General features: G+C 44.7%; 1 protein-coding gene across 4 annotated transcripts in view; it reads left to right on the top strand.

The window, feature by feature from the left end:
- The window catches only part of TMEM117 (transmembrane protein 117), a 239,251-nt gene that overhangs the window by 181,007 nt on the left and 40,479 nt on the right, over positions 1 to 17,765 (top strand). For all 4 annotated transcript variants that reach the window (XM_030480479.1, XM_030480480.1, XM_030480478.1 and 1 more), the window contains exon 6: positions 16,873 to 17,032. In XM_030480479.1, the coding sequence (XP_030336339.1) occupies positions 16,873 to 17,032 (160 nt within the window). The remainder of the gene's footprint in view (positions 1 to 16,872; positions 17,033 to 17,765) is intronic.

Consider the following 17,765-nt stretch of genomic DNA (forward strand, 5'->3'; position numbering starts at 1 on the left):
ATAACACTTTCATTTTAGTAAATTAATGGTGTGGCAAAAGGAAACTCAAAGATGCTTCTTCCTATAATAAAAAAAATGATGCTCTTTAGAATTCTAATATTTCACCATGTGATTACATTACCTAATCTTATTCATTTTATTACATGAAACATTGTAAAATGTTTCCTCTGTGCATTAAAATGAATGTAATTTCAGACTTTATACAAATCTTTGTTCAAAAATCCCATATACGTCTCGAATCATATTGATGCACTAATAAAATTGGAACTGTCGCAGTCAAAGAGTAGAAATAAAGCAAGGTTTGTGGGAGAGGTTAATATCCTTTCTTTGACAAACTGATATAACTGGAAAAAATAAATTAGTGCTCTTTACATGCACAAAATGTTTTTAATTTTTCTAAGTAAAATGTGTTGTGGTTTGAGCCCAGCCGGTAACTCAGAACCACACAGCTGCTCGCTCACTCCCCCCCCCCACCTTCTTCCTCCCCCCACTCCCGGAGGGATGGGGAGGAGAATGGGAAGAATGTAACTCCCACGAGTTGAGATAAGAGCAGTCCTGCAACTAAGGTATAATACAAAACCACTACTGCTACCACCAATGATAATAACGATTAGTGAAATAACAAGGGGAGAGGATACAATTGCTCACCACCCGCCAACCGATACCCAGCCCGACCCGAGCAGTGATCAGGGCCTTCCGGGTAACTCTCCCCGGTTTATATACTGGGCATGACGTGCTGTGGTATGGAATACCCCTTTGGCTAGTTTGGGTCAGGTGTCCTGTCTCTGCTTCCTCCCGGCTTCCCCTCCTCCCTGGCAAAGCATGAGACTGAGAAAGTCCTTGGTTGGAATAAACATTACTTAGCAACAACTAAAAACATCAGTGTTATCAGCGTTGTTCCCAGGCTGAAAGTTAAAAAACACAGCACTGCACCAGCTACTAAGATGGAGAAAAATGACTGCTATAGCTGAACCCAGGACAAATGAATGTATAAAAATGCAGAATAAACAACTCCTGTTTTTCCAGACTGAGAGCATCCTTTTTACTCTGCGGTGTCCTGTTTCTTCAGCTCACCAGGCAGAACCACGACAAGTGTAGACTAGAAGACTCCACTGGGAATGCAATTTTCTCAAAATGTGCAGTATCAGGGGGGTTGGAACTAGGTGATATTTCCAACCCTAAATATTCTATGATTCTATGATTTACAAGACAGTGCCAACATAAAATTCCCATTGTTATTCCCTATTTGAAACAGAGTATTTCAGAACTTGCAATTTCAGAACAGATGTTTCAGAGCAGTTACTGGCTGTCGTGGTTTGAGCCCAGCCGGCAACTCAGAACCACACAGCCGCTCGCTCACTCCCCCGCTTCCTCCCCCCGCTCCCGGAGGGATGGGGAGGAGAACCGGAAGAATGCAACTCCCATGGGTTGAGACAAGAGCAGTCCCGTAACCAAGGTATAATACAAAACCACTACTGCTACCACCAGTGATAATAATGATTAGTGAAATAACAAGGGGAGAGGATACAATTGCTCACCACCCGCCGACCGATACCGAGCCCGACCCGAGCAGTGATCAGGGCCTTCCGGGTAACTCCCCCCGGTTTATATACTGGGCATGACGCGCTGTGGTATGGAATACCCCTTTGGCTAGTTTGGGTCAGGTGTCCTGTCTCTGCTTCCTCCCGGCTTCCCCTCCTTCCTGGCAAAACATGAGACTGAGAAAGTCCTTGGTTGGAATAAACATTACTTAGCAACAAATAAAAACATCAGTGTTATCAGCGTTGTTCCCAGGCTGAAAGTTAAAAAACACAGCACTGCACCAGCTACTAAGATGGAGAAAAATGACTGCTATAGCTGAACCCAGGACACTGGCAAATACAGAATTACTTACCATTTACTTCCTACTGTAGGATCAAAATCAGAAATACATTATTGTGATGGCAAGTTCTTCAACGAGATAATGCAAGTCAAAGTTTGAATTATAAACCATTTTCTTCTATTGGTATTTAACTTCAGATAATTAAGTCTTTTTGATGGTAATCTGCGTTAATATGCTTTCTCCGACTTATTTATGCCTGCAGAGCATGCTATGGGAGTGTGGCGCTTTAAAATCCAGCAGTAGTATTATTCCATATCTCTGCCCTATATTTGTCCCCATCAGGGGAACAAGCAGCTTATTTTAATAAAAGAGATACAATGTAATTAATTTTCCAAATATTCCTAGTTGGTTTTTGCATGTGACTTCTTCTAGGGTGTGCCTATATTCGCAGTTGTGGTGGGTTGACCTTGGCTGTAGGTTAGATGTCCATCAAGCTGCTCTATCACTCCCCTCTCTCAGCAGACAGGGAGGGAGAAAATAAGATGGAAAAAAACCTCTGTCCCGCAAGGGCAGAAAAGCAGTGGACAGCTGTCCGCTGTCTGCATCTATGCTGCTTCGGAGAACCCAGATGCTTTTCATCAGCAGAGCTTCTTTCCCTTACACTTGCTTCATTGCAGAGGTAGTGCTTACACCAAGCAACAGGGAGACTAAATATTTTATTCTAAATGGTTTTAGAGTTGCTATTTTTGACAGATTTAACAACAGAACCTTTCTTAATTAAAACAAGTGAAATAAAGTGTTGGCATTTGCATATGAACATCTGCAGTAGCATTGTTCTTTATAGTTATTGTACACTGTGCGATGGTATGTTTGGCCAGTGCTGATTCTGAGATTAAAAATTATGGAGAGTATTTAACTTGATGGATGATCTTTCTTTCCTTAGGACTGGAAAGCATTTTTAAATATCAAAGAGCAGTAAGATTTGTTCCTCTCTTTCCGCATCTGTTTTCACATGGTATTCCTAACTATACGGGCACATTCATGAAAAATTTGCTTTATAAACCACTGCAACCTCCAGAGCAGGCATATTCACAGAGAAGCAGGGGATTGCGGTGTACAGGGGGTGTTTCCTGAGCCAGGGAAACCCCAGGGGAGCACCAAGACCTGCAAGGGCAGTTCACATGGCACATAACGCGGAAAGGCACATCTTCAAAGGAGTGACATTCCACTGGCCAGATGAAGAGACTTTAAGTCCACATAACTCAGAAACCAGGCACCATTCCATGACCATCTGCACAGGTCAAAGTCATTCATCCTACCTGACCCTCAAAGCAGAATTGTGGGCACTTATCTAAGAGCAAATGCTGCACCATCTACCCCAGCAGCGGCCGATGCCTGCACCCAAATGGAGCCGCTGAAGGGAGAAGCTGCAGTGCAGGCATCAGGCTGAAGGAAGTGTCTAGACCTTTCCCCTGGGGCAGGGGCAGACAGCAGAGCTGTCTGCAAAAGGTGTGCCCAAGCGGAGGACCTCCTGCAGCAGGTAGCTGAGCTGCAGGAGGTGGTGAGAAGGCTGTGTAACACCAGGGAGGCTGAGAAGGAGTTAGGTAGCTGGTTCCAAGCACAGTCTGCAGTGAACTTACAACCCATGCAGCAAGTTTGCTACCCTGGACTTCAGGAGAGCAGACTTTGGCCTCTTGAGGGATCTGCTTGGGGGAGTACCATGGGATAAAGCCCTGTAGGGAAGGGGGGCCCAAGAAAGCTGGTTAGTATTCAAGGTTCACCTCCTCCAAGCTCAGGAGTGATGGATGCATCCTGGCAAAGGAGAAGTCAGGCAAAAACTCCAGGAGGCCTGCATGGATGAACAAGGAGATCCTGGACAAACTAAATGCGAAAAGAAAGCCTACAGAAGGTGGAAACAAGGAAAGGTAGCCTGGGCGGACTACAGAGAAATCGTCTGAGCAGCCAGGGATCAAGTTAGGAAAGCAAAAGCCCCGATGGAATTAAATTTGGCCAGGGATGTCAAGAGCAACAAGAAAAGCTTCTATAGGTATGTTGGTGATAAAAGGAGGACCAGGGAAAATGTGGGCCCTCTCTGGCAGGAAATGGGACACCTGGTTATCCAGGATATGGAGAAGGCTAAGGTACTCAGTGATGTTTTTGCCTCAGTCTTCACTGGCAAGTGCTCTGGCCACACTGCCCAAGTCACAGAAGGCAAAGGCAGGGACTGGGCGAATGAAGAACCACACACTGCAGGAGAACACGGGGTTGAAGACCAGTAGGGAACCTGAGGCTGAGAAGGAGTTAGGTAGCTGGTGCACAAGTTAGGTGCTCAAGTCCATGGGGCCTGGTAAAACGCATCCGTGGGTCCTGAGGGATCTTGCAGATGAACTGGCTAAGCCACTCCGTTATATTTGAGAAGTCATGACAGTCCAGTGAAGTTCCCACTGACAGGAAAAGGAGAAATGTAACTCCCATCTTTAAAATGGGATAAAAAGGAAGACCCAGGAAAGACAGGTCAATCAGTCTCACCTCAGTGCCCGGCAAGATTATGGAGTGAATCCTCCTGGAAACTATGCTAAGGCATATGGAAAATAAGGGGGTGACTGGTGACAGCCAACATGGCTTCACTAAAAGAAATTGTGCCTGACAAATTTGGTGGCCTTCTGAATTACAATAAGGGAAGAGTGACTTATGTCATCTACCAGGAACTGTGCAAAGCATGTGACGCTGTCCTGCATGACATCCTTGTCTCTAAACTGGAGGGATGTGGTTTTGATGGATGGACCACTTGCTGGTGGAATTGGCTGGATGGTCACACATAGAGTTGTGGTCAATGGCTTGATGTCCAAGTGGAGACCAGTGACAAGTGGCGTTCGTCAGGGGTTGGTGTTGGGACCACCACTGTTTAACATCTTTTTCATGACATGTGGGATCGAGTGCACCCTCAGCAAGTGTGCCGATGACACCAAGCTGCGTGGTGTGGCCAACATGCTGGAGGGAAGAGATGCCATCCAGAGGGACTTGGCACGCTCGAAAATGAAACCCGAGATTTAGGTTAGGTATTAGGAAGAATTTTTTTACTGTGAGGGTGGTGAGGCACTGGAACCGGTTGCCCAGAGAAGTTGTGAATTCTGCATCCCTGGTGATGTTCAAGGCCAGGCTGGATGGGGCCTTGAGCAGCTTGGTCTAGTGGAAGGTGTCTCTGCCTGTGGCAGAGTGGTTGGAACTAGATGATCTGTAAGGTCCCTTCCAATGCAAACCATTTTATGATTCTATGATTCTTTGAAAATATAAATAGTCATTTATGAAACACTGTTCAGAATTCCGTTTCTGTTTCCTACAATACCATCTGAAGCTGAAAGTTTTGATGAATGCTGATTAACTGCCAGGTAGTTTTATTTAGTTTAAATACACCTAGACTATTGCCGAGGTGAGTATCTCCAGAGAGGACGCCTTTAACACCGGAGCGGGGGGAAGCACAGCGTCCAGGAGCCTCAGTTTGGAGCGGCAAGAGCGACCGAGGGAGCCTCAAGTCCTCGACAGGACTTGCCCAGGAGCCGGCAGCTCAGCTGACGCGAGCACCTGACTCACAGGGGGCGGCGCCAGGAGTGACGGCACCAGCCCTCAGTGGGGAAAAACCCACCCCAGGGAGTGCAAGTGGCCAGGAGCGCGGCACGTCAGTCAGGGTGTGGCACGGCAGTTCGCGCGGGCAGCGAGCGGGGTGGTGAGCACTCGCCTCAGGACCAGGGTCCGCTCTGGGAGCTCTGCCCCGGCGGTGGCCAGTGTAGGCACCCAGACAGAGCCGATGAGAGGGGAGGCTGCGGCGCAGACCTCAGAGTGTAGAGAGTGCCTCGACTGGTCTCTTGAGGCGAGGGTGCACAATGGACAGGGCTGCACTCGGTGCGCCCTGGTGGAGGTCCTCCTGCAGCAGGTGGCTGAGCTGCGGGAGGCTGTTGGAGAGCTAAAAGATGCCAGGGAAGCTGAGAGGAAGCTGGGCTGCTTGCTCCAGGCCCAAACTGTGCAGGGGCTGCAAACGTTCAGCATTGCTCACATAGGAAAGAAGGAGGGCAGCAACCCAGGAAGCTGGGAACTACTCACGAGAAAAACGAACAAAAAAAGGAGGAAGAGGACAATTAACGACAAGGGGCTTCCTCCTAAATCTGATGTCCCCACCCAGAACCGCTTCGCAGTTCTGCAAGGGGCTAACGAGAAAGCACCCACCACACCTAATGAGCATCCTGCTGATGCACCAGTAAAGAGGATCACTACTGATGCCTCCAGGAAAAAGCAGCGGGTCATAGTAGTAGGGGACTCTACTTTGAAGGGCACAGAGGCGCTCATCTGCCGGCCTGATCCAGTCTCGAGGGAGGTGTGTTGCCTGCCAGGGGCTCGGATCAGGGATGTTGCTGAGAGGCTGCCTGCTGACTATTACCCCCTTCTAGTGGTCCATGTGGGTGCTAGAGATATAGATAGCAGTAGCCTGGAGAACATTAAGAAGGACTACAGAGCCCTGGGAGAGGTGGTTAGGGGCTCTGGAGCTCAGATAGTTTTTTCATCGATTCTCCAGGACAAAGGGTAAGCTAGGTGCATTTGGCAGGTTAATAAATGGTTAGAATGGTGGTGCCATAGTCAGGGGTTTGGCTACGTAGAACATGGGGATCTGTTTGCAAGGCCAGATCTACTGGAAGCTGGTGGAGCTGGTCTGACAAAGAAGGGGAAGAGCTGTTTTGGTAGGAGGCTTGCCAGGCTGGTCAAAAAAGCTTTAAACTAGATGTGTTGGGGGAGGCGAGCATTGATCCATCCCAACACTCCTGGTCAGTTGCCAGCACCTGTAATAAGTGCTTGGAGTGATGTAGAGATGTTCCAGCTGCCCCAGCCATTGAGTTGGCTGCATTTGGAGCTCGGCTAAGGTGCCTCTATGTGAACGCCCGTAGTATGGGGAACAAGCAAGAGGAATTAGAGATGTGTGCAAGGCTACGGGAATATGATGTCATTGGTATCACAGAAACATGGTGGGATGGCTCCTATGACTGGAGTGTCGGAATGGAAGGTTACAGGCTGTTTAGAAAAGACAGGCCAGGCAGACAGGGAGGGGCGTTGCTATCTATGTCAGTGATAGGCTGGAGAGTATGGAACTCTGTCTGGGGACGGGTGATGAGGTAACAGAGTGTTTGTGGGTCAGGATCAAAGGGAAAACAGCAATGGGGGACATTACGGTGGGGATCTGTTACAGGCCGCCTGATCAAGAGGACTCTGTGGATGAAGCGCTCTACAGACAGATAGAAGCAGCCTCATGCTCGCAGGCCCTGGTCCTCATGGGGGACTTCAACCATCCTGACATCTGTTGGAGGGATGGTACGGCCCGGCACAAGCAATCCAGGAGGTTCCTCGATTGTGTGGAAGACAACTTCCTCTTTCAAACAATAGAGGAGCTGACGAGGAGAGGTGCCGTGCTTGACCTCGTGCTCACCAACAGGGAGGGACTGGTTGGAAATGTGACGCTCCAGGGCAGCCTTGGCTCTAGTGATCACGAGATGGTTGAGTTTGAGATCCTCAGGACAGTGAGAAGAGCATGCAGCAAGCTCACTGCCCTGGACTTCAAGAAAGCAGACTTTGGCCTCTTCAGGAACCTCCTTAGTAAGGTTTCGTGGGATACAGTCCTAGAGGGCAGGGGGGCCCAAGACTGCTGGTCGATATTCAAGGATCACCTGCTACGTGCTCAAGAGTGCTGCATCCCGACTAGAAGAAAGTGCAGCAGGAGGGCCAGGAGACCTCCATGGATGGAAAAGGAGCTGCTGAGGAAACTTAGAGGGAAAAAAGAAGCTTATAGAAGGTGGAAGCGAGGACAGGCGGCCTGGGAAGAATATAGGAACATTGCCCGAGAAGCTAGGGACCAGGTTAGGAAAGCTAAGGCCCAGCTAGAATTAAGTTTGGCAAGGGATGTAAAAGATAACAGGAAAGGATTCTATAGATACGTAGCAAATAAAAGACAGACTAGGGACAATGTGGGCCCTCTCCGGAAGCTATCAGGAGAACTGGCTACCATGGATTTGGAGAAGGCTGAGGTTCTTAATGACTTCTTTGCCTCAGTCTTCACCAGCAAATGCTCTGACCACACCACGAAAGTCTTGGAAAGCAAATGCAGGGATTGTGAGAATACAGACCTTAGGCCCACTGTAGGAGAGGATCAGGTTCGAGACCATCTTAAGAACCTGAACGTGCACAAGTCCATGGGACCTGATGAAATCCATCCACGGGTCCTGAAGGAGCTGGCGAATGAAGTTGCTAAACCACTGTCCATCATATTCGAAAAATCCTGGCAGTCAGGTGAAGTTCCCGATGACTGGAACAAGGGTAATATAACCCCCATTTTCAAGAAGGGGAAGGTGGAAGACCCAGGGAACTACAGACCAGTCAGTCCCACCTCTGTGCCTGGCAAAATCTTGGAACAGTTTCTCCTGGAAAACATGCTAAGGCACATGAAAAACAATGAGGTGGTTGGTGACAGCCAACATGGCTTCACTAAGGGGAAATCCTGCCTGACCAGTTTGGTGGCCTTCTATGATGGAGCCACGGAACTGATGGACAGGGGCAGAGCAGTTGACGTCATCTACCTGGACTTGTGCAAAGCGTTCGACACTGTCCCACATGACATCCTTGTCTCTAAATTGGAGAGACATCAATTTGATAGATGGACCACTCAGTGGATAAAAAACTGGCTCGATGGCCGCACGCAAAGAGTTGTGGTAAATGGCTCCATGTCCAGTTGGAAACCAGTAACGAGTGGTGTCCCTCAGGGATCAGTGTTGGGACCGGTCCTGTTCAACATCTTTGTCGGCGACATGGACAGTGGGATTGAGTGCGCCCTCAGCAAGTTTGCCGACGACACCAAGCTGTGTGGTTCGGTTGATACGCTGGAGGGAAGGGGTGCCATCCAGAGGGACCTTGACACGCTTGTGAGGTGGGCCGATGCCAACCTCATGAAGTTTAACCAAGCCAAGTGTAAGGTCCTACACCTGGGTCGGGGCAATCCCAGGCACTGCTACAGGTTGGGCAGAGAAGAGATTCAGAGCAGCCCTGCAGAGAAGGACTTGGGGGTGTTGGTTGACGAAAAGCTTAACATGAGCTGGCAGTGTGCGCTTGCAGCCCAGAAAGCCAACCGTATCCTGGGCTGCATCAAAAGAAGTGTGACCAGCAGGTCGAAGGAGGTGATCCTGCCCCTCTACTCTGCTCTTGTGAGACCTCACTTGGAGTACTGTGTACAGTTCTGGTGTCCTCAACATAAAAAGGACATGGAGCTGTTGGAGCGAGTCCAGAGGAGGGCCACGAGGATGATAAGAGGGCTGGAGCACCTCCCGTATGAAGACAGGCTGAGAGAGTTGGGGCTGTTCAGCCTGGAGAAGAGAAGGCTGCGTGGTGACCTCATAGCAGCCTTCCAGTATCTGAAGGGGGTCTACAAGGATGCTGGGGAGGGACTCTTCGTTAGGGACTGTAGTGGTAGGACAAGGGGTAATGGGTTCAAACTTCAACAGGGGAAGTTTAGATTAGATATAAGGAAGAAGTTCTTTACAGTGAGGGTGGTGAAGCACTGGAATGGGTTGCCCAGGGAGGTTGTGGATGCTCCATCCCTGGCGGTGTTCAAGGCCAGGTTGGACAGAGCCTTGGACCACGTGGTTTAGTGCGGGGTGTCCCTGCCCATGGCAGGGGGGTTGGAACTAGATGATCTTAAGGTCCTTTCCAACCCTTACGATTCTATGATGCTATGATTCTATGATTCTATATGCTCGTTAATTTTCTTTATTTAGTAAATTCATATATATATTCTATTTTATTAGGTATGTATGCTCATTTTCTTAATGAACAGCAGCAGGAGTGCAGTATTTATGATCTCGTTTCTTTGTTAATGTGTCCTTTGTCTCAAATGTACATAGTAGCAATACCTGGAGTACTTATTAGCAATGTTCAAGTTTTCAAATAACCTGGCTTAGTGGTAATTATGTATGAAAACGTGATGAAAAGTTCTCAAAATGCTGCTTTTGACTAAGTACAGGTAGGGGTTTTTTTCTGGAAAAGGTGTTGTCAAAGGGCAAAATACTGCTTTTTGCCTCTTGGGAAAGACAAAATGAAGATGAGGAAAATAGCCAAAGTTTGTCTTTCATCTCTTCAGTCAGTCTTAGCAGAACTCTTACTATCTGATCATCAAAGCTGTAGCTTCATAAAAGATTTGGCAGAGGGTCACGCAGGACAAGAAAATTCTAAATAGCTCTAACAATGAGCAGCTCAAAGTTGCTGGTAAATTGAAGGTAGTACTATCTTCCCCCTATGTATGGTTGTGCAAAGAATTTTATTTGATATTTGAGCAGTGAAAAACTTATTTTCACAGTGTGACAGTTTGAGAAATGAGGTCCCATCTCAGACCAGAATTTGTTTTCAGTAAACTTCGCCCTGCTGATTTAGACATGAAAACAATGGAAACAATTCTTGCTTCCAGCATTAAATGTTTTGTGAACTTGTATACATTTTTTAGCTTGTCTTTGTATTTCCAGGGACAAATTCTGTTGGTTTTTTTAGTTTTCAACTCAGTACAGAAAAAGAACACATCCTGAAGATGTGGCTGCGTGGAGCCAAAGGTACTTCTGGCATAGATCTGGAAGGGATGTGCTACGAATGGTTTTGTGGTACTGCATACGGGCTGCCAGAGGATGAATCAGGGATCATGGACTCTGCCTAGGAATTTCCTGATGTGGGAGGTAGGACATGTAAAACAGCAGAAAAAGGTGTTCCAAGCAGTCAGGACCTAAGATCGCTGCAGTACATTGTGTCTTCTCTCAGCCAAGACTTCTGAGAATGTCAGTAACTTCATGCTTGGCATTCTCATTTAAAGGAGCAGCACAGGCAAGCCAGTCTTCCCATTTGAACTGCTTTTGTCATGGCCCCTAATGTTACTGAGTGATTAGCATATATGCACTTGCATGGGCAGTTTACAGATGTTTCCAGGAAATCTTTGACCAGGAGGGCTGGTGGCAGTGCTGTTATTTTGGAATTAAGAAAAAAACCCCAAACCCTAAAGGATGTGGCCTTCCCTTCCCCTGAAATTAAGCTAGAAATTCTTAGGTTTGCATAAGCATTTGACATCAGTTGTAGTAGATTGCAAAGCATAGGTATTCCCTTCCTCTCCCTTCCTGGCTTAGTCTCTCAAAGCTCTTCCTCCGGAGCCCAGCTTTGTGTTTCAGAGAAGCCCATTTTCTGCTCTGGCACACAGTGTTCTCTCAAGATAAAGGACTGCACCGACATGGGATGGCACTAGTGGCATTTCACATGCCAGTGATGGGATTTCCTTTTGGGCAGACAGACTGCAAACCCCAGTATGGCAGGCAGTGTGCACACTAAGCTGCCCAGGCTCAACTGTGTCGTTCCCTGCCACACTCTTTAGAAAGGAGTTTCCAAATTGATGGCTTCTGATGGGAGGTCTTTTTTTCTTGCTAGTTATGGATCTACAGAATTATTGATGTGTGTGAATGCAGTTGCACATTCAGAGAAAGACTACATTGCAGATCCCAGCAATAAGTGGGCTTTTCTTTCGCCACAGACAAATTTGGTCTTATCCCACTCATAAAGAGCTTGCAGTTCATAAGCTCAAGATTGTGCAGGTGCAAAACAAAGGGAGAAGAGTTATGAACCAGTCAGGCAGGGCAAGGACAATGTCTGCAGTAAAATGAGGGCACTGGCAGAACAGCCCTGTAAGGAAGTCTGCAGAGTCTTGAGAGTCTTCAGTGCCAGACTGAGCTTACAAAACTCCTTTGGAAATTAACTTGTTAACACAGTTGTGTCCAGCATGCAGCATGGCAGCTCCTGCTTCTCATATCCCAGGAAGCTGAGTACCACTGATTGTCCCTGCCATTTGGAAATGGAAACAAGCCAGTCTTGCTAGGAGGCAATGGAAAAAGTCATCTTTACTTTTGCCATTGTTGAGTGACATCACCCATGAAGTAGCCCAGAGTGTAGGAATGGAAACATCTGCTGGGGAAAGATTCTGGCAAAGAATCCTACAAAAAAATCTAGTTCCTCACAGCACTGGATGGATTACTCACTCCACTGGGTTTTGTTGTTTTTGCTTTCTTTCACTGAACATTTAGAATCTAGACTTCAGGAAGAGCTTTTTAGGAAATCCCACTCTATTATCAGTATTTTGGAGTGGATGAAAGCAAGTAGCCCTAACACTTTAACTTTAGAGTATTATCTGATGAAGACAGGCACAGCTTTGCTCATCCAAATACACACTATTATAATTTTATTTTCTAGGGAATGTGTTGGCCTCACTTAGCCCTATTTTGCTTTTGTTACTTTTCTTTGCTGCGATGTTGCATTGGCTTTGTGTCCTTGGGGTTTGTGTCCAGGTTATTTTTTCATTACTTTGGAAGTATGTCTTGTTTATTTGATGTACCTGTATTTCTGATTTATGTTTTCTCAGGTTTTGTTCACCCTTTGGCCACAGCGTGGCATGCAGGGCATCTGGGCACTGGGACACCAGCAGAGAAATTTTTCAGAAAGCCGTGAAGGGTGAGGGAAGAGGACTAGCAAGGGAGTGATGATGAAGAGCTACTTTCCTTTACAACAGGATTTTTATTTGAAGAATTAGTAGGAAAATCCAGCCTGATCTCTGGTCTTGATGTGCCAAGTGACAGCTCAGGCATTGTATACAAGCAACAGACAGACAGAAAGTCTGGGGAGATTTTTTTTTTTTTTTTTTTGTGGCTTTTGAAAGAGCAAGAGGTGTTTAAGAGAAGGGTATGATATTTTCAGCCCAACAGGCAGAAATAGGGCTGAGATAACATGCATGATGGCCATTGGGTATATAGACAATGTAGGTATGTATGGACTCTGACAGAGAAACAAAGACCACTGTTTCCAGTGACGGTCCTGGTAGCAGAATTCCTTCTTTAACAGAAGCTATGCAGAGCACTGTGTGCTGGCTTAATGTGAGCAGGGTTTAGGAAGCTTGTATTTAGTTGAACAAATGAAGTCTGTACAAAGCATCCCAGTGCAAGCTCTGTGAGCATACTGTGAAATTTATGGGCATATAAAACAAATAATTATGAACTGATATTCGGACTTTCCATCAGAAATATGCCAGAGACAGCAGGGAATATGCAGCACTGCCTACAGTGCAGGTCAGTACCTGTATACTGGACTGCCCCAAATCAAAGATGCCCTGTTTTCTAAACATTTCACGCAAACCTGTTATCCGCCAGGGTTTGCATTATGCTTGCAATGACAGCCTTTTTCTATTCACATAACAATGATCTCCACTGAGCAAATAGAAGATTCATATGTGACCAGCATCTCAGATTTCTGCAAAGTTCAAGAGAGCAAAGTTGTGAATGACATCTGTGATGGGAGCATGTGACGGGTGATGTAGCACGCCAAACAACTTGTCTAGGGTTCGGTTGTCCAGACTTCGGAGAATAATGGCTATGTTCTTGAACACTAGGACTGCAGTGTGGAGACATTGTAGGTAAATTAATGCCAGGTACTTGACATAGTTTGTTGAGGATGGCCCACTGCATATGGATGTTCTGTACTTACTACTGATTGCAGTAGTGTAGAGGAAAATGAGATGTCACAGCCTTTCTCCTCCAGAAATGTCATTTCTGCATGTTAGGTTATGCAAGGTTGAGGTTATGACCCTGTCTGCTATGAGGGATTGTCTGTAGCCACTGGCAGTGAAAAAAAACCTGCTCAAACTTCTGGCCTATGTTGTGCATAACCTCTTGTATTGTATAAGATGCTGGATGACAGATGCCAAATTGTTGGTCAGCTTGGTCAAAGCTCATGGTCCAAGAAAGTGCTGTTGTGGGAAGGTGCAGAAGCCGAAAACATCTGGTTTGGCTCTTGCTATGTGTGTGAGGATGAAATTAATGTTCTACTGTCAAATGAGGGTCAGCAGCTGTGGATTCAGTTTGGCATGAGTGACTTGTCTTGGCAAATTCAAGACCAAACTCAGCCCTGGCTACCGAAGATTATAGAGATGCAGTCCAAAATGTTACCTGCTTCTTGAGAGGTTCCTGGCAGCAAAAATTCCTCTCATCAAGCTTTCCCACATTTCAGTGTAGAACCAAGGATTTTAGGTCATCACTGGCAATGATAAGCACAGTAACTGACTTTCCTGGACCTACTGAATAATTTTAACTTTTCAGTAAGCAATTAGCCTGAATGGTGGGGTTTTTGCAGACTTTTTTTAATTATTATTTTTATTCTTCAAAAGACAACCTTGTGTCTTGAAAAGTATGAGCTAGGTTGTAAAATGTGTGTTATTGTAGCTGACTAGGTGCACAGGGCACATAATCATTGAATACAGTAAGTTAGAATTAGAAGTGAAATATAAAAGTGAATTTCCTCTGAAGTAGAGACGGAAGTTGTGTTTCTTAATGTCTGGTACAGAAAAGAGTCAATCCTCTCTTGCTTTTCCCCTCATAGCCCTTCTGTAAGCAGAAGATGGATAGGTCCTGCCAGCAATGCTGTGAATAGTTTGATAGCATAGCTTTTTCTCAGTAATTTGCATTTGCAGAATAAAGGGCAGAGTAGACTGGCCTAAATATTGCAGGGTAGTTCACACTGGTTCATCTGGTACAATTATGTCAAGTTAAATGAAATCCTCAACTTCTCTTAATCCCCAGGACGCTGGGGCAATGCTGCACTTTCACAAGAAGTGAACTGAACTCTAACCCAGACAAACTCAGTTTGTAACAACTCTAAAAGCATGTATTGAATATCTTGCTGTGTTCCAGTATCATAGGTCAAAAATACAACTGAGTGCTAATTATGCTGTTTAATGCAACCATTTCAAAAGTCTATTTCTAACCTTTTTTATTGGTTTCACATTTTCTTATTCTATTAGCAGACAATTTTCTTCTCCCTTCCCTCCCTATTTGACATTTCAGAATGAATAATAAAGCTGGTTTTTAAGTACATATGCATTTCCTCAAAGAAATGAGGGCTTGAACATCACACTGGTCTTTGCATGCATGCATAAAAATATGTTTGCCTTTGCTTGCATACATGCCAAAGTCTGACATTCCATGGTTTGAACTCTTTCTCCAAAACACAAATGCATAATTCAAGAGGACTGAAGAAGAATAGTGTTGAGCATAACTTCTGGGTACATCGTTTCCACAGCGAACTATGTAGACTTGAATTATGGTTCTAAACTGACCATGCACCAGGAGATATGGGTTCCTCAGAAAGAGAATGAGGAAAACCAGTATGCCCAACAGCCAGGGCAGTCTGCACCTGCTGGCAGACAAGTGCTGAGGACTCTGTTCTTTATGGAGAACCTCTCAGCTAAAGGGAGAACATTTACTTCCATGTGAATTTCAGATATGAAGGTGAAAAAGGTGGAAAAAAGACACCCTTGAGAGTCTCGAGACTATATGCAAGAGAAAAACACTGTCATGAATCACCTTTCTGAAGTGAACCATTCTGGGTACGTGCCAAAGTGGAGCTTGTAGAAAAGCCAGTCAGGTTTACTGACAGGTGAAATGGTAACTAAGCAAATGTTTTGGGGATAAGCAGGCTTGAATATTGCTTAGGTCTAATTAAGTCTAATGTGCCTCATTTGGGTTTTTTTCTTGCCCAGATGGTGGTAGTACACTCAAGGGATACTGTTATGGTGCCAACCACAGTTTTGAGTATAACTGAATTTATTTATTAAGAATAAAAATAAATGTTCAAAGGTAAAAGTGGTAGCAATTGTGTCATTTTGTGTCTCATTATATTGTGAAGAAGCACAGCACATCACGCCACAGAAGAATAATGCTTAGGAGTCCAAATGTGTATACTACTGCTTATGTGCATATTTATTTTCCCTTCCAACACAGACACAGCCAAGGCTGATGTATAAAAAGAACTATGTACAGACTGGTATCCTGTGACTACTGGCATACCAATTTCTCTTTTACGCTGTTGAGTATTTGTCCTGTTTGGAAGTGTCATGGGAAATAGACTTCATGTTGTTTTACAGCCTTCGGTAGCTGAAGAAAATGAGACTTTATTGCTGTAGAAAAAAACCTCTACCCTGCCACAATTATTTAGCTGCATGTGTGCATTCAGATGTTGATATGCCCCTATTATAGCACAGATTTACTGACAGCAATGGCTACTGGGAGAAGCCTTGCTCCCCCTCAAAATACCGGCTAAATTTGCCTGCTTCCACGGTACCAGGAATTCAATCAGTCATTGCTGCCAACTCTGAAGGATATCACCAAAGTGCTGCTGAAAATGATGCAGAGTTATTTTGGGGGGATAACTTAGAAAGATATTTTCTTAAATGCCATATTGCAAAATTGTATGAATTAGCCAAATGTGTCTTCTGGAATTCTCATAGCATTCATATGGAGGCTTTACTACTTTTGTAATTCACTTTTCACTGGCTTCTTATAAATGCCATAAGATGTGTTTAAAACTTGTGCAAAGGACATCTTAGGAGACATGAAGCAAAATCTTCCTAGAACCCCCAGAATTTACTAAAGATTAATTTAGTGCAATGAACATTTATTTCATACAGTCGTGTTTCTATATAAAAATTAGACTTCATGGTTGGTATCCTATAGCTCCTACAGCTGAGAAAAGACTTTTCAAAAGTTCTAATGTCTTTGGTGCTTTAGAAAATGTTCTCTCAGATTGTTCATTTGAATTTGGCCTAGATCATACAGTCTTTGGTACATTATGATAGTTTACTTCTTTCTTCTTTCGCTTAATTGGTTTGCATCTTCAATGAAAAATATGGAATGAAGAACAAGAGTGATACATTCCAGCCTGATTTCACAAAATGTTTAGTACTAGCTCCTAAATTTCTTTTTAAAGGATACAGCTGACTGCTTTCCTATTTTGAATTAAATGATTTGTTTGTACACTTAATTTTCTTCAATCTCTTTTCATCAGCAGAAAAGTGTTGATAAAGCACTAGTTGACCATTAGAAAACAGATAAAATAGAATGATGCATCTTCATTACTATCATATTCTCTCTGAACTATTTTTTTTTCCCTTGCAGGACGGTTCTATTTACGCTGACCTCTGTAGTTGTGCTTGTCATCACTACTGACTGGATCAGCTGGGACAAGCTTAATCGTGGATTTCTACCAAGTGACGAAGTCTCAAGAGCCTTCTTGGCTTCTTTCATCTTGGTGTTTGACCTTCTTATAGTCATGCAGGTACACTCTGCTAATCTCTCATTCAAGCTGCTGAGGCTGCCTAGTCACTCTGTTTCTTCTAAAGCAAATAGTGCTTAGCTAATGCAACATAAAGGTAAATAAATGTTTGGTTTGCAATGACTATTAGTATAAACCATTATAAACCATTTTCAGTGTCTCTGCAAAAAATTCCATTGGCCTTTTATTGTGAAAACACTGCTGATTTCTCTTCTTAGACTAGCAGGTAAGAACTGCATGACTTTCCAAATTAGAAGGTGTTTTCTGAAAAAAATGACCTCAGAAAAAGAAATAGAAGCTAATTATTTTGTAAATTCGAAGTTTCTCTTAGGAAGATGAGAGAAATTTCGCCAAACAAGAAAGAAATACTTCCATATTTCAAGCATTTATAATATTAGGCATATACACAGTACCACGTCTTAATAGATGAAAATCAGTATTTGCTAATAAGATTCCACCTTCCACTTTCACATGAAGATTTCTCTACTTTGATGACAGGTGATTGTACTGTAATGTCTTCTGCCAGTGAGGTTAACTGGGGAGATGATTCCCTGTAGTCTGCCCGATGTCTTCTCCTTTGAATCTAGCTGTTAATAAAGGAATCTGGGTCACAAGTAGGTGGCCAAAAACTTTCTTCATGTGATGCTGCACTCTTTGCATTTTTTTGTGGTCTGAGCCTTGTGTGAATAACTCACCCAACACTCTGTGAAAAATTAAATAATTTGGGCTGAGGCAA

The sequence above is a fragment of the Strigops habroptila genome, chromosome 3, assembly GCF_004027225.2.
Source record: "Strigops habroptila isolate Jane chromosome 3, bStrHab1.2.pri, whole genome shotgun sequence".
In the NCBI taxonomy this organism is placed as follows: Eukaryota; Metazoa; Chordata; class Aves; order Psittaciformes; family Psittacidae; genus Strigops; species Strigops habroptila.